The sequence below is a fragment of the Micromys minutus genome (genome assembly GCF_963924665.1).
Source record: "Micromys minutus genome assembly, chromosome: 16".
NCBI lineage: Eukaryota > Metazoa > Chordata > Mammalia > Rodentia > Muridae > Micromys > Micromys minutus.
The window spans coordinates 19,167,066-19,192,427 of record NC_137985.1 but is presented as its reverse complement, the minus strand read 5'-3'; the positions used below and the strand labels follow the sequence as shown (position 1 = coordinate 19,192,427).

General features: G+C 41.5%; 1 protein-coding gene across 2 annotated transcripts in view; it reads right to left on the bottom strand.

Annotated features, from left to right (window-relative positions):
* Positions 1–25,362, bottom strand: part of BMPER (BMP binding endothelial regulator) — a gene marked incomplete at its 5' end in the record, with an annotated part of 236,718 nt that overhangs the window by 82,164 nt on the left and 129,192 nt on the right. For both annotated transcript variants that reach the window (XM_080930012.1, XM_080930013.1), the window contains 4 exons: positions 13,966–14,011; positions 17,738–17,842; positions 19,556–19,696; positions 21,371–21,480. In XM_080930012.1, coding sequence (XP_080786138.1) covers positions 13,966–14,011; positions 17,738–17,842; positions 19,556–19,696; positions 21,371–21,480 — 402 coding nt within the window. The remainder of the gene's footprint in view (positions 1–13,965; positions 14,012–17,737; positions 17,843–19,555; positions 19,697–21,370; positions 21,481–25,362) is intronic.

Genomic DNA, 25,362 nt, shown 5'->3' with positions numbered 1-25,362 from the left:
TGTTTCTGTGATAATCTTAGCTATCTTACAGACACACAGATACACACACAGAGACACACAGACACACAGACACACAGACACACAGACATACAGACACACACACACACACACACACACACACACACTTCAAACAACCTTTACTTGTTGATGGAACCACAAATGAACCTTTTTTTTTCTTCCATCTGTTTTTCTGGTTTTGCTGTATCTGTTTTCCCCTCTTTTAACAATAACGTGTAGGTACTCAGAGATAAAGCCAATAATGTGACACAGCAAATCCTGAAAGACGTAACAGAAACTGAACTGTCCCGATCTGGCCTCAGGAAGCCTGAGTCTGCTCTTGGCTGGATGAGAAGCAATGAAGGATAATCCAGAAGAGACCAAGAAAATGGAAATTGTGTGTGAACAGGGCTGTCAGAAGAGATATTTTTCAAAAGTCTTTAATTTCTGGGAGAGGAGAGCTTGGAAGTTGGTATGATTTTTTCTGTGTGACTACAATATAGAAGCAGCCAACAAAATTTCAGGACTCTGAGGAGGCTTGAGAGTTATGTGTTACACGTGGGGCCATGAGCGTATGAGCTGAAGTCATTGTGAAATTTTGGCCCCTTTTTCTGGCACCCAAAGGTCCTCATGCCAGATCCCGAAGGAACTGGAGAACATGTGTGCTGTCGAGGGCCCGAGGTTAAGGCCATCAGCGTTACAGAAACCTGCCTGCCTGGGAAAGAAGATAATACCCTGGGAGCCCAAGTGAGCAGTGGAGCCTCCCAGCCATTTTCAGGAGAGCCAATGAAATGCACTGCCGTCCAAGATATCCAGATGTCCGGTCACACCATTCTGGAGCGCTGGGCTTGATGGTTAGGGGGATGAAGAGGGGGCTGTGGAAATACCGTATTTGGATGTGCCTAAGGCCAGAGCGAAGAGAGGGATTTACACCTTTCCCTCCACAGCCCACTGTTTGCCAGTCTTGAAGTCAAACCTTTAGATCTCCAGTTTTTCTTTTGTTTTATTTCCAATATATGAAAATAAATGCATAAGTCTAGAGAAAAATAGAAGTTTAAAAACTCAAAATATTAGAACCTTGGCTTTTTGTGGTTTTATGGCTATTGATTTTTTTTTTTTTTTTTTTTTTTTTTTTTTGCTTAGGCAACAGGACTACATGTGGTACTTTTCTTTTCTTAATGATAATATTATTTACACTTTCTTGTGTACTTTCAGAAAGGAATGTTGGCTTTTAAATCTAAAGTTCCTCCATTTAAAATATCACATTACCATCACATACTAAGGTCGCTCACTGCCTCTCAACACACGGTTCCAATGTTTGTCTTTTATCTGCCTCAGGTTTTTTTATTTTGCCCTGGGTATAGCATTTGAATGAAATGCTTTTTCTCTGGGAGCAGTGAATATTCTCAAAACATCTGTCAAAGACAAAATGAGAACTATAGAATCCCAGGCCACAGAGACAAAACTGAGAGGAAACGGGTACACTCAAGTCTAACCCTTTCCCAACAAACAACAAAACAGAAAAAAAAATGCAAGAAAGAAGCAAAGGCTGCTTCGTATTTCTGCCAGCAAAAAACATACGTGGTCTACGGTCTACAGTTCAGTGTGTGTGTGTGTGTGTGTGTGTATGCATGTGTTTATTTTAACAGAGTTAAGACAATCCTGAACATGAAATTTCACTTCCTCTGTTTCACTTAGCATGTCATAAGATTTCCACAGTCATTCAAGTATGTTTTCATTTGAAAACCCAGAAGAGACTTTTCAGTCTCAGCCCATTACTGCCCCAGAGGGGGTGGGGGTGGGGGGGCTCTCCAGCCACTACATAGGTCAAAACCTTTCTGGAGTGGCATCCTAACCACAGGGAAACTCACACATAAACATGGCTTTAAACCTTTCTCGGCACAAACTTCAGGGAAACAGGTCCTTTGGGACTCTGGGTCACTGAGTCATGCTGCGCTCTCCACACCTTAGCAGGGTGAGAGTTGTTCGATGCCAAGTCTTAGGTAAGAAGCAGGAAAGGCTGGGATTAGAAATCCTGCCTGAGACATTAGCCAGCTGCCGCTCGCTGAGGTGACTTCTGACACTGATAGTCTGGTTAACAAAGAAGCCCTAAGTGTCTTCTACATTCAGGAGCTCTGGCTTTGCACAAGGTGTCCATGACAGCTGTTAGCCTGCAAGGTGTTTCAGAGGCAGCAGGTGCTCCACCAGGTGGCAGCTGGATACCTGAAAGCATTTACATTTCCTCTGTATGGGATGGCACAGAGCAAGATAGTTGCTCTATTCTCACCAGTGTATAACCCATCAGAGACAGCAGCTGGTCTGCATCACAAAAGAAAAAGCCTGAATTTTTAAACGATCGAATAGGAATTTTGTCTCCTGGTGATTTGCTTTCCCATCTTTCCATCACTCCACATCCTCACCAACATACTCCCTAATTTCAAAAATCAAATCTAAGCTGATTTCAGATACCAAGCCACAGCTACCATTCTAGGACCTACCTAGTATAGTCTAATGCTTCCTGCCTTCTGCCTGGGCTCAGTTTGTTCTACCAAAGACCTCTCAGTGCACACACATGTGCATGCATGACTGTGTGAGAGACTGTCTTCAACTCTGGCCTCAGTTCCATCTCACCCACCAACAGTCCCATTATTTACCTCAGCCACTGCTATTTCTCTCTTTTTAATTCAAAGAACAAAACAGAATATGCTGACCTGGCGGCCTCTTTTCTGTCTCCGTGACTTCAGTGCTTGTACACAGGGACAACTTTTGACCCATGCTCTGCAAAGCCAACTCAGGTCAAGGTTATGAGGTATTGACTGATCCATCTCTCTGAGAATGTTTTGTTGTTTTTATCACACCCAATGCTCATAATGTATGCTTAACTCCTGAGTCCGGCCTTGAACTCCTTATATATACTTTTCATGTTTACTCCTCAGTGCCCCTGCCACACTGAGACTCTAAATGCATACATGGATATGTGTACACACACACACACACACACACACACACACACACAAAACACACACATTAATTGTATTGCACCAATGCATGGCATACTACTTATCAAATATCTGCAAATATTTGTTGAAATGGGTAATTAATTAAACAATATATTTGGCTAAAATGAAGTCGCCTACACTGAGTTTGCTAAATACTAGTGACAACACATGGCACGTGGCCAGAGGAAGTTTGCTTAATTAATTAAACAAGTTATTTTCGAATCTGTTAAGAATAAACACACTCTTAAGGAGAATAGATATACACTACTAAGGGGAGTTAATTATAGCCAATTCTGAGAAAATCACCCAAGGATCCCAGTCTGTCGGTCTAGTGCTCAGGGGTGGGCAGCATCTCCTCTCCCTTTGCTAAGCCGATTTTTTCAGCTGAATGGACATGTACCCCACTGAGAAGCATTTTCAGAACCCCAAAATATGTTCAGAGTCACAGTCATAAGATAAGAGAGCTTAATTCTATTCCTATCTTGAGCAAGTGTGACAGGCTTCCTCAGAGAACACTACCCCAATACCTGTGCATGTGGTATTGGATGACAAAAGAAAGTATGATTCTTCTGTCCTCCTTGAACAAGAAGGCAGGGACTTGGCATAGTACATTTGCATGAGAAGAATGGAAACAATCATGGCCTTGAAGATGAAGAAAGTAGCCCAGGGCCCAGTGATGCAGGTACCTTAGTATTTGGGAAAGGCAAAAAAAGTGACTTTCTGCCTGAGACTTTACAAGGAATGCAGCCTTGTTAGTGCCTTGATTTTAGCCCAGTGAGACCTATTTCTGACTTTGGCCTCTAGAGTGTGCAAGATAATTAGTGATGTTAAATGTGATTTTTGTGGGATTTTGCTACAGCATCCTCTGGAAACAAATAACGTAGCACAATCCAAAGCATCTAGTCCAAGCTGTTATTACCAGGTGTCCTGTCAGGTGTGTTATGTTCTGTATTTTAGTGTCTCTTTTCTTCTGCACCTCGTCTCTATACAACTCTCATTATTATGCTAATTCATTAGTAGTGAGTTTGTAGAAGGTGCCTGTGGCCCATTATCTCTCAGCCAATAGCACTACAGACAGGTTCTAGTCTCTTAGGTCCAAGGCCAGCACCCTCCCCCATCATGACTCTACTTACAGCCTACACTGCAGCATCTCAGAGATGTTACTGATGACTGGGGGGAAATGTATAGATGCTCTTCCTAGGAAAACAGCCTCTGGGATTTAGAGGCTTTTACAGCTGATCAATGGTTCAAGCCTGATTATTAATTAAAATATCTATTTAAAGTCAGTTACAAAAATTCAGCATACAGTCCTCTGATTTAATGTATTCCTATATCATTTACCCAACTTTAAGGTCTCAAATTTAAGATCAGTTTCAGCAGGTTATCTGTTTTCCAGAATGCAGAAAGCTCACAATTGTTCCCTTCCTTTCTTATTTTTTTTCTTTCTTTCTTCTTCCCTTTCTTTTTTTTTGGTTTTTTCATTCAGTAATTAATTTTAGTAAGTAATTATTTTCTGCCATACATGGAAAAGTCTACTATATAACTCAGGTCAATCACTGTATCCATGGATAACAGATAAAGATAAGTCACCAAACAACAAGAAAAATGTTCTGTACCTTCAACAGTTTTTGTTGTCTGCTTCCTTTAGAGACAGGGTCTCTGGCTATCCTGGAACTCACTCTGTAGATCACCATGACCTTTAATTCACAGAGATCTGCCTCCCAAGCGCTGGGACTAAAGACCAAGCTTGCTGTGGAAGATATACTTTCTGTTCCCACTACTCACGAGTTGACCTGACAGTATCTTCTCCTTTTCCATAGTTCTTTTAATAGGAGAGCTGTGAATTTGGACTAAGGAGATAAACAACACATCTCTAAATTCATTTATTGTCTAGAATTAAAACACTTAGGACCTTTGGAGAGAGTTCTGTATTTGAAACCCCATCTTACTTTGCCACTTAGTAGCTTGCAAAGCAGACACAAACTCCCTATGTAACATAGGTTTGCTTACTTAAAGCTACTGCATTACAGATTCATTGAAAAGATGCCAAGATTAGAGCTGCTCACATATAGTGAGCAAGACTGTAAGATATAAAGTACAGAGCTGGTTGAGTCTCTCCATAAAAGACACAAAATATAGATTCGGGACCAGAGTGGAGTGTTCAAGTCTACAGGAGGAATGCCAATAAAATACAAACAAAGGAAGGAAGCAGTTTGCACCAGAAGAGCAGGAGACAGATCTGTCTGGAGCAAGGACTTGCTTCAGGGGACATGAGACACTCATACTGGGAAAATAAATTGCCCTGAGATTCATTGTCAGTCTGGGAAGTTTAAATATATTCCAAAGAATCAACAGTTCTGAATGTCTTTCCTACAAAACATTAATCCTGCCTGTTGTATCACCACAATGAGTAAAACTTTCAAATCTCTGCAAGACCAGTTGGGAAATGCTCTGTTCTCCCATGTCTTCTTGAAAGCTTGCAGTGCCCACTGAGTTCTGCAGTGAAGAAATATGTCTAGGTCTAACACACACAATATTCCTGAACATATGCAGTTAGTGAGTCTGCCTTGAAGGTATTACTCAGGACTCTTCCTCAGTGCCTGAGGTGGGAGTAACAACACAAACCTTGGAAAGCTCGGCAGTGAAGAAAGGTGGTCTGGTTTTCATGAAGGATGAATTTGGGTTCTGAAGCGATGTAGATAAAGAACTGAAGGGACAGGGATGGAGGTTAGTAGAAAACAACAGGATGAGGGTACAGTCACCGTGGGAATAAAAAGGAAATTATTTATTAGGAAAACAGCATAAAGAGGCAATCAACTGGACTTGATGACTGATTAGCAACAGGGGAGAGAAATGCCAGAAATATGAGAAACTGGCTTGAGCCTCCAAACCTGCACAGCTGGGCGATTGTGGAGGCCAGAATTCAGTCAATCAACGGGGCTTGGAAACAGCTACTAGCCCCTCCAACCAACTCCTACCTCATTTAATCTAGGGAACCAAAGTCAGCAACTGCTAATACAATTCAACTGCAGTACTCACAAGGAGAATTACTCATTTGGAAGGATAGATGCTAAGGTTCACTATTTGAGTCACAGAACATGAAGAAGCCAAGCTGGAATTTTATCCCCAGTACCTAACTTTCATGGCACTGTAAAGCACCACACACACTGTCAGAGGAGACATGTAATCAACAATCTCACCCATCTGTGAACTCTATAAACTACAACAGCAATTTTCCTGACAAGATATGCCCACAGGTACAATAACGGCATAGACATTGTGGGGGTAACCAATCTCTTTCTCGATTAGAACATCATTGTTAAAGGGAGGCAAAAACCTGTGGCTCTATAGCTCATAGGCAGATTCCAATATTTTTATTCCACTAAATGGACATAGTATGGAAATGATTCTTAATGTCATTTGATAGCCATAGATCAGAGCATCTCTCAACCATCACAAGAGAAGTTTCCTCTTGGAGTCGATGGTACTGGACACAGAGACCCACAGCTGGTCAATGTTCAGAAATAAAGGACAATGGAGCCCCCAGCCCTGACTAGGACAAACATATCACACTTTTCCACACAAAGACTCTGGGAGCTTTGTAGAAGAGTGGTGGCAAGAAACAGTGTTTTCCAGATTCAACAGAAACGTTCCACATATAAAGTCAGAGTAGTTATGACTGAGACAGCAAGACCATACAAACAAGCTCAAGCCAGATATTATCCTGGCATAGAGTTGGGGAAAGTGGGCCTGAAACATCACCACTGGGTGAAGAGCTATTAGAAATTGATAGCTTCTGGGAGAAGGGTTAGTTTACTTTAATGATATTACCCCTGGTATGCCCATCATATTTCAGGGAAGCCCTTACTTTCAAGACCAACTGGGAACAGTTGGGTAACACAAACTGTGCTCAATGGGGAGTAAGAAGAAGGAAGGAAGGAAGGAAGGAAGGAAGGAAGGAAGGAAGGAAGGAAGGAAGGAAGGAAGGAAGGAAAAAGAGAAAAGAATCAAGGAAGAGAAAAAGATAAAACTCAATTTTTGGTGAGAAGTGGTGAGAGTGTAAAGAATTGTTATAAATGAGTATTCAAAATAGATTGCATGGAATTTTCAAATAATTAATAAAAATATTGTTTAAAAAATGAAGTTTGGATAATACTGAAAGCAGAATCTACAGGCAGACTGTGGAGCTGGCTATAGGTGTACACAAGAAGAGGCGAGACGTCAAAAGGACAGACCCATGCACTAAAGATACACTCTGGCCCAGCAGAGGAAGGGATGGTGGGGGGGGGCAAGAATAACATGAATTGACTCAGCGAGAAATACTGTGCATACAGTGAGCCATTTCTTCAGATCTCTGTAAAGATGAGAGCTGATATGAAATAACCCAAGAGATCACAAAAGTTAAGGTAACTTCCCAAACAGTGTTTCTGACAGTGAGTGGACACAGATGTTTGCAAATAAAATTCTCTGTCGTGTGTAAAGGAAAGAAACTGGTTAATTTTATGTATTTAGAGGCAAATCTCAAAAGCAAATAAATCCCAATGCGGTCAAAAGAGAACATAGCTGGGTTCCAATTTCTCACAGATTATCGTATTAGCCAACCTCTCTCTGTTTTTCTTCTCTGACCTTCAGATCCCTTCGTTGTGAGACAGAGCTGACAGTAGCCTCCACTTGGCAGACTGTGTGGACAGCATGTGCTATAATCTCTGAAGCTTGGCTTACTCACTTGTCCTGATCTTTGGCTGTAATTTGGGGATGCCATCGCTAAGTCTAGGTCTCCAGTATTTTCAACCACAACTGGATGCCTGTGGGGTTTTTAGAGATTTCGGGATGGCAGTGTGGCCACTGCATGTCAAATGTGGAATTAATTAATATGCATGTCCATAGAAAAATATATATTCATTCATATGTAGATAAGGATGTACTTTTAATGTGGTGATTTATGAATGTATCTCAAAATACTAATACTAATTCTACTACTACTAATAATAATAATAATCCGTCTTTCCAAAGGAGACTTGAAAGAGGGTCGTAGACTGTGTAAGCATTATGTTAGAATGTTTGAAAGGTGAGTGGGTCCAATACCAACTCTCTTACTCAGCATTTCTTGTGATCCTCAGTTTCCCTGATTTAGGACTGGAAAGGAAGATCCCAAAGCGAAAGTCTCCAGATGTACATAACTTTATGGCACTAAAACTAAAAATGAATTAAACCGCAACATTAAAAGCCACATTCCTCTTTCCACCCCTACTATAAATTATAAAGAATTCTTTCTAGTTTAAAACTGTATAGAGTATTTGTGCATATATGTGTATATATACATGTTTACCTAGCATTAAAAAAAGATTTTGCAAGACTTTCACTTGGCTATGTAAGCATCCCCCTTTGAGCATACATGATGGAGGAGAGAGACTGGAAATATGTGCACACATGAAAAGGTAAGCTCGGGGTACAACCACCTCCTCTCTGCCTTGAACAGATGAGGAGCAACCATAAGATAGAAGAGAGCCTCGGGCTGGAATCTCCTTTTCTCCCAGTGTAGTGTTAGCAAAGTGAAAACTATTAAATTAAAGAACTTTCTTATGAATTCTTTTCTAATCTATGACTCCCAGGGACTATAAAATTCTCAAACCTTTCCTTCCCCTTCTTGGCTGCAACTGGTTATCAAACTTGAAATGACAAGGATGCCAAAAAACAGTAACAGCAGCCCAGTTTTTGGAGCACAGAGGAAACTCGGGCTCCATCTCCCACCCCCAAACCAGCCTCAGTTCCCTGGCTGTAAACTGTAGCTAATGGCATTAGTTGGTTAAAAGATATCTGTGAGGTTCATCTGAAATCAAATGGGACAACCATGACAGAGTCTAGATATTCAGCAGATGATGATAAATAAAATGTTGGCTACTAATGCTGTTATCACTGGTCCTGTTGGCTAGTAATGCTGATGACAATGATGATGGTGGTCCTTCCCAGTTAACTAAAGAACTCCTACGTTGCTGAGTACTTGTCAAGTGCTCACCCTTAGACCTAGCGGAACTATGTCAGCCTTGTCTGTTTCTATGCAGTGTTAACACTCAAGAACTACTACTATGTAGCTCACCCTGAAGAGGGAGGTTAAAGACGATCTAGTTCTTAGCGAATGGCTTCAGTCTCATTTCCTCAACTCAAGACCAGCTCATGGCAAGGCATCTTAAAAGGACAGCATCTCTCAAAACAGAAAGCACAGCAAAGAAAATGACTCATTTTCCCATAGCTGTTCCTGTGTGGGCTGTCCCATTAGACCACTGTTGGCATGTGGGGCTTCACTTTCAACCAGCCTGCCAGCCAAGTTTCAGAAAGTGTCAAAAGCCAGCTCCACATGCACTAGCAGAAATTTCAGTGGCTACTAAGCTTAACACCTCTCTGGCAGGGCAAAAATCAACACCACAGACTCTTATTCCACAAGCATCCTGAGCTTCATATCAAATGTCCTTGCTTGCTAAGTTAAGGACAAACTCCTAAGGCCAAGAAAGCTTAAGTCCCAGAGGCTAGAGCCTCTAATCAAACATGGAATTACTGATCTGTGGAGGCTCTCTTGGTGGAGATTTTTCATGGGTTGGCTTCAAAGTCATTCTTTCATTATGCACCATGCCCCTGACTCTTCAGAAAGTTAAATTATTGTCCTTTCTGCCCTCCAAAGCCCGCTTTGTTAACTTAGACATATGAAAGAGCATCAAGCATCCCAATGAGCTTAGGATAGAAAGACTTGCCAACAAAACTAGCTGGGGTAAATTTCTCTCCTGAGTGCAGGCAACAGGCCCAGGGCCCATGATAAGCTGGTGCAGGAGCACTGACTTGCACACTGCTAGAAGCTATCCCCTTAGGGTGGGGTCAAAGAGTCATTTGGCAACTGTGTACCTCCTGACAGCCTAAGTTGCTGAAATCCAGTATTTCCTGTGACTTATAGGATGTGTGGCTAAGGTTATTTCAATCATGCGTACATATGTGTTCAGTAGACCCCACCGGTATCAGTGTTTTTAAAACTACATGCTTACATTTAGGGTTGGGGGTGCCTCAGCATAGCATGAGCTATGCAAAGGGTTTAAGTAATTTTCCTAAAGGTTTTAGATGCCTCCAACATGGTTAAGAAATTCACTTCTTTCACAACCAATCTCGCAGTCCTACCCCCACCCCCCACTCCGCCCTCCCACACTGCACTTTTTGGTGAAAACTTTGACACTGAAGTATTACTTCCAAGTTTGAAAACAGCTCTGCAACCAGCAGAAAATTTATCTGATTCTGGTCTCTGTGGGTTGGTGAGGTCAAGATACCACTCACTATTTGCCAGCACACTATAAAAGAGCATTTCACATAAACCAAATGTTGCAGTAATCGCCAAGTGTTCTTCCCGAGTCCTGACCTGGCACCCAGCTCATGGTCACATGACACCCAGCCAAGCTGAGAGAGACCGCCTTCTAGTTGCAGCCTCATACCCTGGCAAGAAAGCACATTTGCCAAAAGGTTTATAAAGTTTGCTTAGTTCACTTCAAATATTTTACTTTAAGTGAATCATCCAAACCAAATTCAATTCTTTCTGTTGGAAAGGAAAAGCATATGTCTCGAGTTATTAAGAAGCAGCTATGCTTTTCAGATTTGCCTTGGGCCTGAATATAAGAGGACTCCCTATGTTAATAAAATCTCCATTACACCTTTAGATCCACCTCACAGCATTGCTCTGATATGAACAGGGCCGTGGTTTCCTGCACTGTGACCGCTTCCCAGCTACCCAGCAACCAACTTGCATCATATCTGACCCATGCAAACAATAAGCTGCAAACCATTTCTTTTGTTTCCTCTTTGCAGGGGGGGAAAGGGTGCCAAACTATACTAAGACAAACCCAAGCAGGAAAGAATTCTGGGATTTTAGTGAGCATCAGTGTAGAGTCATTAGAAGCAACCCATCATTCACTTAGCATCTATAATCAAAACGCATCCACAAGGATCTGAGAGCCGTTGTCAACTTCACTTATGTATGTATATATGTATTTATATAGGTATATAGCCTTGCTTCATTACAAAATATATTTAAATGACTGTACATATACATATGTAGAATAATTCAAAGTGTAAGTGTGATCACATACAGTGAATGCAGAAGTAAACCCAGACTCTCTGTTAAGTGTAGCCTGCACTTTATTCCCTGATTCTGAGCAATGACAGCCATTTTTAAGCCACCAGGCTATGTCTTCATAACTATTGTAAGTGCAGGAAATTGAAATATAACAGCATATTCAATAAACCTCAAGGCCTTTTGATTTTTAGGCTAGCTGAAGGACAACATTATTTTTCTCTCCTACTGTGCTGAATCAGCAGGTAGTGACAGTAAGTAAGCCATTGCTGCTCATCCCGTGGGTGTTTGTTTGTCTGTGCATTCACATGGGTGGCTGTCCCTGTTTGGAGTATCACTAGTTGACCTTGAGGAGGCATTTGTCAAAGTCTGGGGACATTATTGGTTGTCATTTTGAGGGAAGGGTTGTTGCTAAATTTTCTGCAATACATAGGACATCCCTAAAACAAAGCCAAGTGGGAAAGATTATCAATGAAACAAGGTTGAAAACCCTGAAATCTTCGAGTTTTAGAAACCACTAGCCTTAGTTTAAGGTTTTGGCCTTACTCTAGAAACCTGAATGCCAGAAGAGGTTTTATAAGCTGAGGAAAGAATGAGCCCAAAGGCTTATTTCAGATCTCAGATATAATAACAAAGGAATTTCACAGTAGGAGGTCTTAGGCCATGGCTAAGGGACACCACCGGGAGAAGTCTACCTGGATGCACCATGGAAAGCAGGGCATTGCTTAAAAATAATTGGAAGCTATCCCGTCTCTGAACTGAATATGAGCAAATGAGCCTCGCCAAGGAGAATGTGTTTTACAGCAGCGAATGAAGATGGGCTGGAGAGTGAGTAAGGGTAAACAGATGGAAAAAACACCAGGGGAGATTGAGAAATAGCCATCTGATGATATCATTCAGACTTGTGCCGAGAACTGCGTGCCTGCACGCTTCCAGCTCTGACCTGCAGGTGCAGGTGCAGCCCATGGCCTCCCAGTGCCCCTCCAGATGGGTGGTTTTCTCTGCTTGTCTCCCTGGGTGATGGAAGGGATGGATCAAGATTACTAACTGCTGTTCTCCTTTGTCTTCCGTTTTCCCTTTGATTTCTTTATAAGTCACTGGACTTTGAGATATGGAAAGTCCAGCTTGTAATAGATAAACCAATACAATCTAGTTTTATGCTTGTTTGAAGGTAATGGGCCCATCTCACACCTATAGAATTAAATCTATAGAAAATGCACACTAGGTTTTCCTTGCAATAGAGAAACTAATGAGATCCAGTTGATATGTCACTAATCACCATTTTGACTCTCTAAAACTTGGGCAATTCAAGATTTAGGTTGTTTCTGCACAAAGCCCATGTTCTTATGAGGCTGATAGCCAGAGAATCAGAAGATGTAACTCATCTGTGTCATGCAAATGAAAGAGGTGAATTGCAACTGGGAGGTCTGTCTCTACTTCATCTAGTCTTCCTCTGCTTCCTTATCTACACTCCATGGAGAAATGCAAACATGTCCACCGGTGTGACCACAGAGAAAAATGTCCTCACTGCGGAGTGGAGACAGCACATAGAGAAGGGGTCGAAGCTGACAGTAGCCTCTGAAGCAGCCATGAACAGAGGGTCTCCGTGAGACAACAAAGGGGAACAATCCAAGCAGGTGCTTTGAAGTCACTGGCACATTGATCATAGCGTTGCTTCTTCCTGCCGTAATTTTGAATCAGCTTGTCACACATCATTGGCCTCTCTTAAGCTAGTTTATGACTTCATTATCTTCAAAGAAAGACTCTTTTATTAAATCTAACTTATTTTTTGCTAATTCAATGAGCAGTTTCATCCACTGTAGAGTTTCATGGCTTTCTATTTTTTAAAATAATATATATTAGGCAAGAAAATATATATGCATACATTAACATATAACAGTTTTCTGCATGTAGTTCTGTATAGATAGATGGCATATATTTATGTGTTTGTTGTCTGAGGACATTAAACAATCAAAGGGGAGAAAACCAAGGTTTCTCAGAGCAATATTAACTTTGATTTCAGATAAACAAAAGAAACAAACCTGTTTTGATAAAAAGCTTCTTCCAATTGTCACAAAAGTCCATCTACTTCTCTAGGCCGGGCTGGTTCCATCTAACAGTTTCTAATCAATTTCCTGCCTCTGCTAATACTACTGCCAGTATCAGAATAACTTGATAATGTATTTCTAACACCATTCTTTCAATAGCATGTTTATTAAGCTGTCTGGAAGCTAAGTGAACTTTGGGACTGACATGGTGATTTTCTGATGAATGTAAGCATTAGTCCCTGTATGGGGCTGCTGTGAAGCCAGTTCATCAGGGATAGCCTCAGAGAGTTCTCAAACGTCACAATGGTTCGATAGAACCTTCAGGAACACATTTAAAAGTATCAGGATGGAAGCTCATTGCCATCGACAACATCAATTGTGCCCAGGAGAAAAAATGAGGAGTTCATGGAGGGAGAAGGAAGTGAAGTTCTTTGATGGTGTAAGGAAAGGAAGTAAATGCCCTGGAGATTATGGCTGGCTGGCTATACCGAGCATCATTATCTTAGTCCAAGGACTGCAAATGCTATTAGCAGTTTCAAATATGCATTCAGTTATCTGTTCTTCTTTAAAACTCCATCTATCCATTTATCTTCCTAAGGTCTCCCAACAGCAGACTCTGGTGGAAATAGACACATTGGTTTCAGTGTAGCGTCAGTGAGGGGGTGGCAGCTGAGCTCACAGGTGCCCATGGGAAGGTGGACAAGCCCATCTCCTAACCACAGAGTTCAATCTGTAAAAAATGTACACCCGGTTTCCTGCTCATCATAGAAGGTTAAACAAATATTATGAGCACATTTTTCCTACAGAATGAACTTACTTTCGGTGCAAATAGGGCAGCATCCTTTTCTGTTGAGAATTTTACCCTGGTTAGAAGGGGGAAAAGAAACCAAAAAAAAAAAAATTAGTGTTAAGAGATGGTCTGCTGAGAAGAAATCTCTTTGTAAAATATAATACCAGATAAACCAACAAGATCAGCCCACTTGACCTTGACGGTCCCAATGACGGTGAACTGAAGTTGCATACATCAGGTTTCCAGGCCAGGCAAGATCAATCCAAAAATTGCTCCTGTTTTTATCCTCTTAGACACAGGATACCTCAACATATGGTGTGATTTTTCTCACACTGAAGGAAGAAGAAGACAGGCTGGACACAGCTTTCTCGTTGATAGCCAATCCAAGTGCACACACACATCTGGGAACCACTGACTGTGTCCGTATCACCAGGACCTTCTTCCTACTGCTGCCCTGAAAGGCTCTGTGGTATCCTGCGACCCAAGCTGAGGATGCTCACACCCTACAGATATGATGACACCACAGATCAAACTCAGTCAAGCTGCTTCCTCTGCGGCATCATCCGTGATAACTCAGTTATACAGTCAAAGCAAGAAGCCATGAGCTCTATCAATAATTCTCTACCTCCACTCTCGAAATGCACTGCCGTCTCCTAGTCAAATATCTTTTAACTTTTTAAAAATGCCTGACATTTAAGGAAGGGCACGCATTCTTCAGACCTGTACCAGAGAATGCCCTTTCCTTAACTCTGACTCAGTGATTCATCACAGGGACAAAGAAATGTGGTGGAAGCTGATTAACATTTAACGAGCAACACTTGCTGCCTGACCTAACAGTGGGCTGCTCATGAGGATTTAATGAGCCAATTCCTTAAGGGTTAATAAAATGATAATCATTGTTACCAAGAAGTGTGAAATCTTTCTGAGCTGAAGATTTCTCCTTCCTTGGGTGGAGAAGCTGGTGTCATATGATAGAAATGGAAAGTTAACTTCATTTTATGTAACACCATAGGCCATGTTCTTTCCTATACATTTTTAAGGCACAGTTCTTCAAGATATGTATTATCTACCGCATGCAAGACACACAGCTGTGCATCCCTCGTGTTTCCCCTCATTTGAAATTCACAACGACACTCTGAGGATAGGTGATCTCATCCCCCTTTTACAGAGAACTAAGAAAGCAAGGTGCATTAAGATGTGACCCGAGACCCAGGACAAAGGCTCAGAGCCCAGACTTGGCTCACCACTGGTGAGTGGTTTGCAGAGCAGGTTTGAATATTTTCAAAATAAATGTTCACACTACCAACTCAAATGCCATTTTGCTTCTGAAGAAGTAAAGCCATGTTTCATTCACTTCTTCCATCAGCTAAGCCCACTATGACATACTAAACTCTAGGATGCCATGCATAATGCTGAGACCCGTTATACGGTTCTTCATGTTGTAGCGATCCCCAACTATAAACTGTTTATAAACTCCATAACTGTAAGTTTGCTACTGTTATGAATCATAATGTAAATATTTGACACGCAAGGTATCTGATCCCTGGGAAAACGTCATTGGACACCCCCTCCCAAAGGGGCTTCAACCCACAGGTTGAAAGTTGATGCCATAGGGGACCTCATTTAATTTCTCAAGAACAAAACCAAAGAAGATCAGCCAAGGGCCATGGAACAATTTCCACAGAGGCTCTGTTAAGGCACTTTGCCCCTACTGGAATGACGTGAGTTAAAACTACATTTCTAATCAAGGGCAACTGGGTGATTGATTCCCTGCATCTCTATCTCGACAGACATGGCCACTTCCCTTGTTCAGTGAAGCTGGTCCTGTTCGTAAGTAGGTGGGGGAAAATAAAGTACAGACTGTGAGGTCAGAGAGCCTGGGCTGTGTGCAGTGAGCTGGACACTGGACAACCCATAGCATCATCTGGAAGAAGGGTCTATTTAGCACCTACCTCAGTGGAACAGTCTCAGGGAAGTGAGGTGATTTGTGCGACCAGAGAAATGCCCTTAATATAATCTGATGATATGGAAGAGACAGTGTGCTGAGGGTCTTACCCCTAGAGCTTTGGGAATTATGTAGGAAAGCAAATAGTGTCTACAGCCGTAGCCTCCTTCTGAAAAGGGGGATGGGGTGTAACTGGAAAGGTTACAGCAGGGGAGGGAGGAAGAGGGGAGGAGTAGACAGAGTCCTTCTAGATTTTCTAATTTTAGTATCTTTTTAGAATTTCCCTAATCCATGTAGAGAAGGAGAAATAAACTGCTAAATTGCTGTCTCTTTTCTTTTTAAAGGATTTCATGGTAGAGCTAAACTACCTCCCAAAGCCCTTGTGCTGGCCTCTGAGGAGGGGAAGTGTGAGGGAAAACCAAGTTGGAAGGATGCCTAGAAACAGAAAGGTGGTCCTGGAGGCCCCAGCCAAGTCAGGGCACTGAGAAGTAAGGGCATAGGGGTGGGGCCGGGAGCTGGGCAGAGGCCTTCCTGGGAGGAATGGGCATGCTCTCCCCGACTGTAACACACACAGTCAGATCACTAGAAAGAAGCAGGCGACATAAAGAACTGTGACCCTGCAGCAAAAACCACTGATCCAGCTACAAGTGGCAGAGCCAACGTGAAGCTGCAAACCCTGCAGTGGCTTGCCGAGGCGAGTTGCTCGAGCCACCAGGTTGGCACTGCTTCCCGGTTTTGTCTTGTAGAATAAGGAAGCCCATTATTGCTAACATGTGCTGGGAGAGTTCATTAGCAGTGAGGGTTCCCCGAGGACTGGCAGAAATGATGTGATTCCATTTTTCCCAATGAATATTTATAAGCGGCCCATGTTCAAGTCTGCTTATTGTACCTACTTTTTTTTTTCTTTTATGGGAAGTTTTCAGTTTTATGTCTGAGGCTTTTAAGGCAAGACTAATTAGGGGATTTTTTTTCTCCCTTTCTCCCCCCTCCCCACCAATTCAGTTGTGCAACGGCAACAGCTGTTGTTTTTTTGTGCCTCATTTGGCACTCAAGTAAAAACAGCGACTTTTTGTTTATAATAATAGCAGATGTGAATAAAATTAAGAGCTTTCTATGATGGAGGATAGAGGGCATGCACTGAATATATAGATATGCTTTCTTCATTCACTGGAGGGTACTAAAGAGGTTTGACGTTTTCTCAAAATGTACAAAGCCTTGAAAGGTTTCAAGTTGCTGGGCTGAATTCAATGGTGCCCATGCTTCAGAAGATAATGGTGGCTTTATTCAAGTCTGGGCTGTGGGTTTTTAAAAAGAGGTATTTCCATAAGGATGCTGTTTCCATGTGGGGCTACATTGGAGGCCAGGGCTAGAGAGGAATTTTCTACAGAGCTGTTGGGGCTTCGGCTAGGCAAGGAAATCCTCCTTGGGAAGTCCCTATTAAACAACCACATATTACCATGACTATGAAAGAAAAGCTGGGATTTGAGAGAAAGAAAGAAGGGAGGAGAAGCAAAATGTGGTTGTGATGTTAAATTGGAAACCCAACAATAGAAAGCAAGGCCTAGGCAAGAAAGTTGAAGAAATGGTTACAAAAGCTTGAGAGATGTCAATAAAGAGCAGGAAAATATCAGCCAAACAAGACTTTTGTCACACAAGGCTCAACTCCAAGTAGGGATGGTGAGAAAGAATCATGAGGCTGAACAGGGGCTACAGCTACTGGAATATGTGTGTGTGTGTGTATATATATATTCATACATAAGCTTTGGAAAAATCCCAGTTGTCTTTTTAGAAAATGGCGTATGTCCTGCATTTCCCAAGGTAACAGAGAAAAGTAAAGCCAAATTCCTTACATACCTGTGGGCAGCTGCTAACAGGAATGCACTGCTTCTTGCGACACTCAGTCTTCCCCTCCACACAAGCACAGATGCTACAGTTGACTGAGGACCACATCTCTCCGTCCTGAAGGACATAGCACAGAATTCTGCTGTAGGTAGAACTGAGCAAGTGGGTTATGGTTTCCCCATTGAGGAGAGCATCCCTAAGGCACCGAGGTCAGGCAGCTTAGCTTATGTGGCTCTGAGGCATCTATGTGTAATCTACTTAACACAGTGAAGAATGGACTCTCTAGGACAGTCTGTCTGAGCTTTGTGAGTCTGTGGGGGCACACCAGGTGTCTACCTGGATGCTGAGAATTATTTGAATAACTTTCATTCCCTTCATGTCCTGCATGGCTCAGGGTAGGGCATGGCACAGCTGTCTTACATCATGATTCCTAAGCATCTCAATTTTACTGTGATTCCTGATATAGTAAATATTTCAATTCCATTAATCAGAGGAAAGTTGGGATTTGCTCATGGACCATGTATGAAATTCCATACTTCCTTGTCTTCTGGGGTAAAAATAAAAATTATATATATACAAGCACATAAGGGGCAAGGTGTAAAAATGACTTGGCTGGACCCAGAAGAATGCTCCATAGATTGAACCAAGATTCTCCCACTTTTGAAAAAGTGTCTGAAACCTTCCCTAACCACTGTCTTCCTCTCCACACAAGCACAGATACTACAGTGAATTCTCTTACTTAAGTGCATGTTGCCTGCCTAGCAGCCTCCTCCCAAAGTGTAGTATAGCATGTTGAGACACAGACTAGACTCGCGATTGGATAGAAAGGTACTCAGTGAATGCACTGAGCTCCTCAGATTTATTGTGTGCAGTCAGTGCTCAGCCAGAACACTTCAGGCAGGAACCCACCTGTACCGAAGTTTGAAAGATCAGACAACAGAGTCAGATATACATCCTTCCTGGACACACAGATGCAAGATCTTTGATGCATCCTGTCCTCTCTCAATTTTTGGAGTTATGTTAAGGACTGCCAGCTCCCTGCTGCCTTTCAGGTGAGAGAGAAACTAACAGAATCTGTCCACCCTGAGGGAGCTTCCACATATAACATGACATTAAGAGTCTGAGTGCTCATGGGTATCATCAAGCCTGTGATTGGTACAAAGTCTCCCTCATCTTTAAGGAAACCATACCAGATATGAGAGAGGAGATAGTCTGAGCAAAGCCAACACCTACTACCTCAAGCCAAATGGTTATTACACAGTTTTCCTCTTAAGATCACTATAAAACAATGTAACACACATGTCAGGCAGTGTTGGAAGGCCAGTAAGCAGCCCTCTGAGTACCTTGGAGTTGGACTCTCAAATTTACACTGGTCATTTACATGGCAAACATCCTCATCTGAACACCTTCTAAATGGCTTTTTAAAAAGAGATTTGTGAAATGCTGCTGAAAGCACCAAGGTTTAGATCCATTAGGATTTTGCCATGGTCATGATCTTGGCAAAGTATACCTAGCATCCCCAGTAAATGGTGTGCTCTCAGTCTATTGGGCACCATAACTACACCAGACATTTAGCATGCTCAACTGAGCCTTATGCACTGGCTGATCCCATGTAGAAAGACCAATGACACTGACACATGTGGAATCTTTCATGACTTTGATTTTACATATATATATGTATATATATTTGTAAATTAATATACCAAATAGGCATGTGCATTTTTAAATGTAAAATTATAATCTGGATTATGTACAGAGATTTTTAATGGTCATTATAATATGATAGTTCCCACAAGCTCATGACACTGTGATAGGTTATCTCATACATACCCTGAAAATCTTGCTACCAAACTTGCATACTTTGATGTCTTCAGGGCGTGCCCGTAGGAGACACTCTTCACAACAGGCATCATCATCCCTATTACAGACACCAGGGCGGGAGCACTTCTTCTTACAAACCATTGTCGAGTCCTAGAGACCCAAAGGCAAGGCAGACTAGAAATTAAAAATGACTTTCACCTTACCCTAGACAACCTTCTCTGCCCTCCATTAATAACCCACAATGGCTCTAAGTCATAATTTTCCTAGCTTTAATGTCGTATAAAAAAACTTTAAAACATGCTTCCTGACTGACATCTATAGCAGAGGAGGATGTGGCACACTCCCAGACTTTCTTCTACTGGCTTCTAACTTTATGCTCAAGACCCCTGTGCACTTCCTCAGTGGGGCAAGAAATTCCAGATCAGTATGAGCCAACAGATTCCCTTCTTTCATTTTTTACATAACAGAGTTGGTTTGGTTTTCCCAGACCTGTCTTAGAAATCAAGGATCTTGAATGAGTTAGAGAGGAAAGCTCTACACAAATAGAAAGGGAGCGTTGATATAACAAATCCCATCTGCAGTAGTTTAAATAAAAAATGCCCCTTTCAGACTCAGACTCATATACTTGTGTGTTTAGTCCTGAGTAGATGAATTTTTTGAGAAAAATTAGTAGTATCAGAGGTCATGGTGTTGTTGGAGGAAATGTCTCACTAGTGGTAAGTTTTGAGATTCAAAAAGTTCTGCCAGGCTTAGTCTTTTAGTCTTCTCTCTCTCTCTCTCTCTCTCTCTCTCTCTCTCTCTCTCTCTCTCTCTCTCTCTCTCTCTCTCTCTCTCCCCCTCCCTCCCTCCCTCCCTCCCTCTCTCCCTCCCTCTCTCTCTCCCTCCCTTCCTCCCTCCCTCCCTCCCTCCCTCCTTGCCCCTTCCCTTCCTATGCTGCCTACAGATGAAGATGCAAAGCTCTTAGCTTCTGCTCCAATACCATTCCTGTCTGTTTTCCTCCATGATGATAGTGGGCTAACATTCAAAAACTAAGGAAGTATGAAAATAAATGCCTTTATAAGAGTCACCTTGCTTGTGGTGTCTCTTCACAGAAATAGAATAGTAATTAAGACATACCTGACTTGTCAAGTATTGACTTTCCCAAAAATGTCTGTAAACTCATATTATAGACCCCTGAAAATTTTAGGAAAAGTATTCATTCAGTTTTGCTGGAAGATAAGGACATAGTGCCTGATTATGTCTCAAAGCCCTAGATTTTCTGAAAACCCAAAGTGATGTAAATGATAACATAATTAGCTCCCATTTGTGGGCGAATGGGCAGTCCCTCAAGCAGAATCATGAAGGTGATATATTTCAACAAAGGCTCTTTCAGCTTTCAAGAGAAAACTGTGGCCTGTGAGATTTCAGTGTGGATGGGATGTTGTGGGCATGGAGCCTAGGTTAACAAATTGATGCTCTGTGTGTTTATATAAAGCAGTGTGTGTAGCAAGAGTTGTATGTTTATCATGGGATCATGCAAACTATGGAATACAAGCATCACCTCATAAGAGTTTCCATCTGCTTTGAAATTGATTAGGTTTATCTCTGTAGTGAACTATAAAACAGAACGCCCCCAGATAGGTAGAGCCCTAGAACACAACCATCTGTATTTGATTGTACAGAATCCTGAGGACAGATCTTCTTTGTAACATTGAGTATAATTATATTCTTCACTTAACACCAACAATGGTTCCTCCTGAGGAACAAAATGCTAACACATTTACCTACAATTCTACTGTAATCTAAGCCCATTGGGTAGTACCACAGCCCCCAGAACCCCTTTACCTTGCAAGTGCATACTGTGCAGTTATCATAGACAAATGAGGCTCCATTGTCATACACATCACTTCGAAACAGGCAGCTCCCAAAAGGAAGGTCAAATACTTTCCTCTGGCCTATAGGAAAGCAAGAATAATTAAAATGTAAGCAAGACAGAAACCAGACATATCCCATTTCACCATCTTATTATTGGTAATTCTTTCACAAGGCTGTGGAACAATCTCACAAAATTTTGTATGTGATGTACAAAAATAGAGCCTTGAGTCAGGTATACCAGGAGGTCCCTAAAAATTATCAACATGAAAAGTCACAGTATAAAATAAACTTTGCAGATTCAGTGAACTGTTACTATCTGCTTACCCTGATGGCTATAAGCCACTTACATGGAGGTAGGCTCATTTCAGCACAACATGGTGAATTCTAGACATTGAATATAAGTCTACTGTATTTTAACAAGTAATATCCACTCCCAGTGTGGCATCAGTGAGAGTCAGGCTTCAATTAGAAAAAAGTGAGATATCCTAAGGGTTATCGTGAAGTAGCATCTGTTATAGTCTGAACGATTGTGTTCCCACATAACTCAGACACTGAAACCTAACCACCAAACATTTATATTAGCAGGAGAGAGCTTTGGGTAGTGATTAGCTCATAGGGCAGAATTCCCGCTAAAATGTCTTTATGTAATAAACCCCAGAAACACCTCTGTTACTTCCATGATTTGAAGAACACCAAGAGGAACATCCGTGAGCTATACAGAAAAAAATCTCAAAGACTCAGTAGGGACCTTGTTCTTGGACTTTCCTGGCCTTAGAAATGCATTTCTGGTGTTCGAAAGCTACCACGTCAATATTTTACTATAATTGTCTAAATAGGTTTACATGTAAGATCTGGAAAGAAAAGACACAGAAGCAAAAAGGGAAAACTTAATTCAAGGTACATAAAGGGCCACTCCAATTCCACAAGCCATATCCAGCTTTCGTGAGGACTGGATTGGTGAGCGAGAGGTCAATGCACTCCCAGAAAAAGAGTATGGTTTGATTTATTTATTCCTTTCACCACTGGAGTTTCTACTCACAAGACACCGTGCAACCATCTTTGAAATGTTACTTTAATTAAAGACCAAGTGAAAAACCAATAATTCATGTTCACTGAACAAATTTATAGCCACATTTCTCTTTCTTTTTAAGAAAGCATTAGTAGGCCTTATGGAATCTTTATCGGTAGGCACAGAATGTCCGCGCACATATTAAATGCTGCTCTTACAATGACAGTTGATGGAAATAGAACTAATGGGAGGTAAGAAAAAACTTTGTTTTCTTCTATGAAAGGTCAAGGATTCAGAGCAGACCCAGCACTAAATCAACTGGGTCTCATCATGAGAAAAACACTGGCCAGACATCAGAGGAAACAGTGAGCTATGCTCTGGATCTCATAGATAGACTCCTTCATGACCTTGGGTGTGATCACTCTGGGCTCTGATTTCACTCATAACATGGTATCAACAACCGCTGCCCTGTGTCATGATCTTTATCTGTAATGGTAATGTGAAAGTATACAGCCAAAAAATAGCCCATGATTAGACAAAAATTATGCTTTCTTGGCTTGTTTATATGTATGTATAGTGGGCATGAGTATGTTGTGCATAAGTTTATCTGCACACTGCACATGTGTAGATGTGTGTGTGTACATGTGTGTGTACATGTGTGTGTATGTGTATGTGCCATGAGCCGACATCAGGTGTCTTTTTTGATTTATCTCTATTTTTATGGCATGTTTTCTCACTTGTATCCATAACTCAATGATGTGCTAGTGTAGAAAGCCACTTCTAGTGGTCCCCTGTCTCTACTGCCACAAAATGGGGTTACAAACTAGGCACATGTCAGTCTGAGGATTTGAAGGACTGTACTCCTACTTGCACACTATTTCCCACCGACATTTCTCCCCAGCCCAGCACCATTATTAATATTCTACCCAACACATCTAATTCTCATGGTCCCAACCACATCTTGAGATGTTTTAACTTCCAGAAACAAATAAATAAATTTCCTTCCCAAGTATTCTGCTAAGAACCCCACTAGTGTTACTCCAGAGCATCAGAAAACCATTAGCTTGGCCAGGTGGCAGTGGTGCATGTCTTTGAGCCAGCACTTAAGAGGCAGAGGCAAGCAGATCTCTGAGTTCTTGTCTATAGAGTGAGTTTCCAGGACAGCAGGAGATACACAGAAAAACCCTGTCTTAGGAAAAATAAAAGAAAGAAAGGAAAAAAGGAAAGAAGGAAGGAAGGAAGGAAAGAAGTAAGGGAGAGAGGAAGGAAGGGAGCGAGAAAAAATGAGAGAAAAAGAAAAGAGAGAAGGAAAGAAGGAAAACAAGAAAGAAAAAAGGGAGTGAGGCAATAAGGCAGGGAGGGAAGAAGGGAAGGAGAGAGGGAGTGAGGGAGGGGGAGGGATGAAGGAAGGAAGAAAAAAGGAAGAAAAGAAGGAAGGAAAGAAGGAAAGAAAAGGGGAGTGAGGCAGTGGGGCAGGGAAGGAATGAGGGAGGGAAGGAGAGGGGGAGGAAGGAAGGAAGGAAGGAAGGAAGGAAGGAAGAAGAAAGAAAAGAAGGAAAACAAAGAAGGAAGAAAAGGGGGAGTGAGGCAATGAGGCAGGGACGGAAGGAGGAAGGGAAGGAGGGAGGGAGGGAGGGAGGGAGGAAGAGAGGGAGGGAGGGAGGGAAGGAGGGAGGCAGGCAGGGAAGGAGGGAGGGAGGGAAAGAAAACCATTAGCTGAATCACATGGATTGACCCATGCCGTTATAATTACTTCTACCAAGACACATCTTAGTTTTAGAACACTATAGTATAAGAAACGTCTCTAACCAGTTTTAAAAATATTAGTACAGCAATGATGTTGATAATTTTTCACATTATTTTAAACATTATTCTATCAGTTTGTCAGAGATACGTTTCTATCCTTGAGAAGCAAAGTAAAACTCTACTTCTCTAAAGTAGTTTTATAATTAGGACCTGTTTGTCTTTGCCAATACTTCATAAGTGGACCTCAAGTATATTACAACTGAACACAAACATGGCCAAAATCAGGCAATTACAATCAACAAACAAACCAACCAATCAATCAATAAAGTTATATAGATTTCAGTACACTGTATTTTCATTCAATTTTAAGAAATTTTAATCTTCCCTTTTGATTTTTTCCACCCAATTTTAGTTACCTAGCTTTGTAAGTTTATATACTTTCTGTCATTTTTGTTGTTGTTGATATTCAGAAAATACCATCACTTGTGGGAAGAGGCAGCCCAAAGAATGGGAAGAAATCTTTTCCAGCTATATATTTGACAAAGAACTAGTATCCACAATATACAAGTAACTAAAAAAAAAAAATAATAACATCAAGATTCGACATGGAACCAAACAGAAAGTTCTCAAGTTATGATATATAAATGGTTAAGAAATATGCTTGAAAATGTTCAACATCTTTAGTCACTGGAAAAAGTCCAGTTAAGTACTGCTTTTATATTTCATCCTATCTCAGCCAGATCGACTAAGATCAAACAAACAAATAACATCAGAGAAACAGGAATAAACAAACAGGGACAAATGCTGGCTTGGCTGTAAGAAAAGGGGAGCAGCTACTCACTGCTGGTGGGGACACAGACTACTGCAGCCATTATGCAAATAAATCTGGAAGTTCCTCAAAAAGCTGAAAACCGATCTATCACATGGCCAACTCCAGTGTACTCCAAAAGGAACTTATATCCTACTATAACAATACCTGCTCCTCCATGCTCATTGCCGCTCTGCTCATAATGGCCATAGAGTGGAGACAGGCTATCCATACATTTGTGCATTGACTAATAAATAGATAAAGAAAATGTGGCATATTTACACAATGGAATATCATTCAGCTGTTAACAAAAATGAAATTATCAGGCAAATGAATAAGACTGGAAATTATTCTCGGTGAGATAACCCAGACTCAGGAAGTCACAGGTCTCCTTTTTTT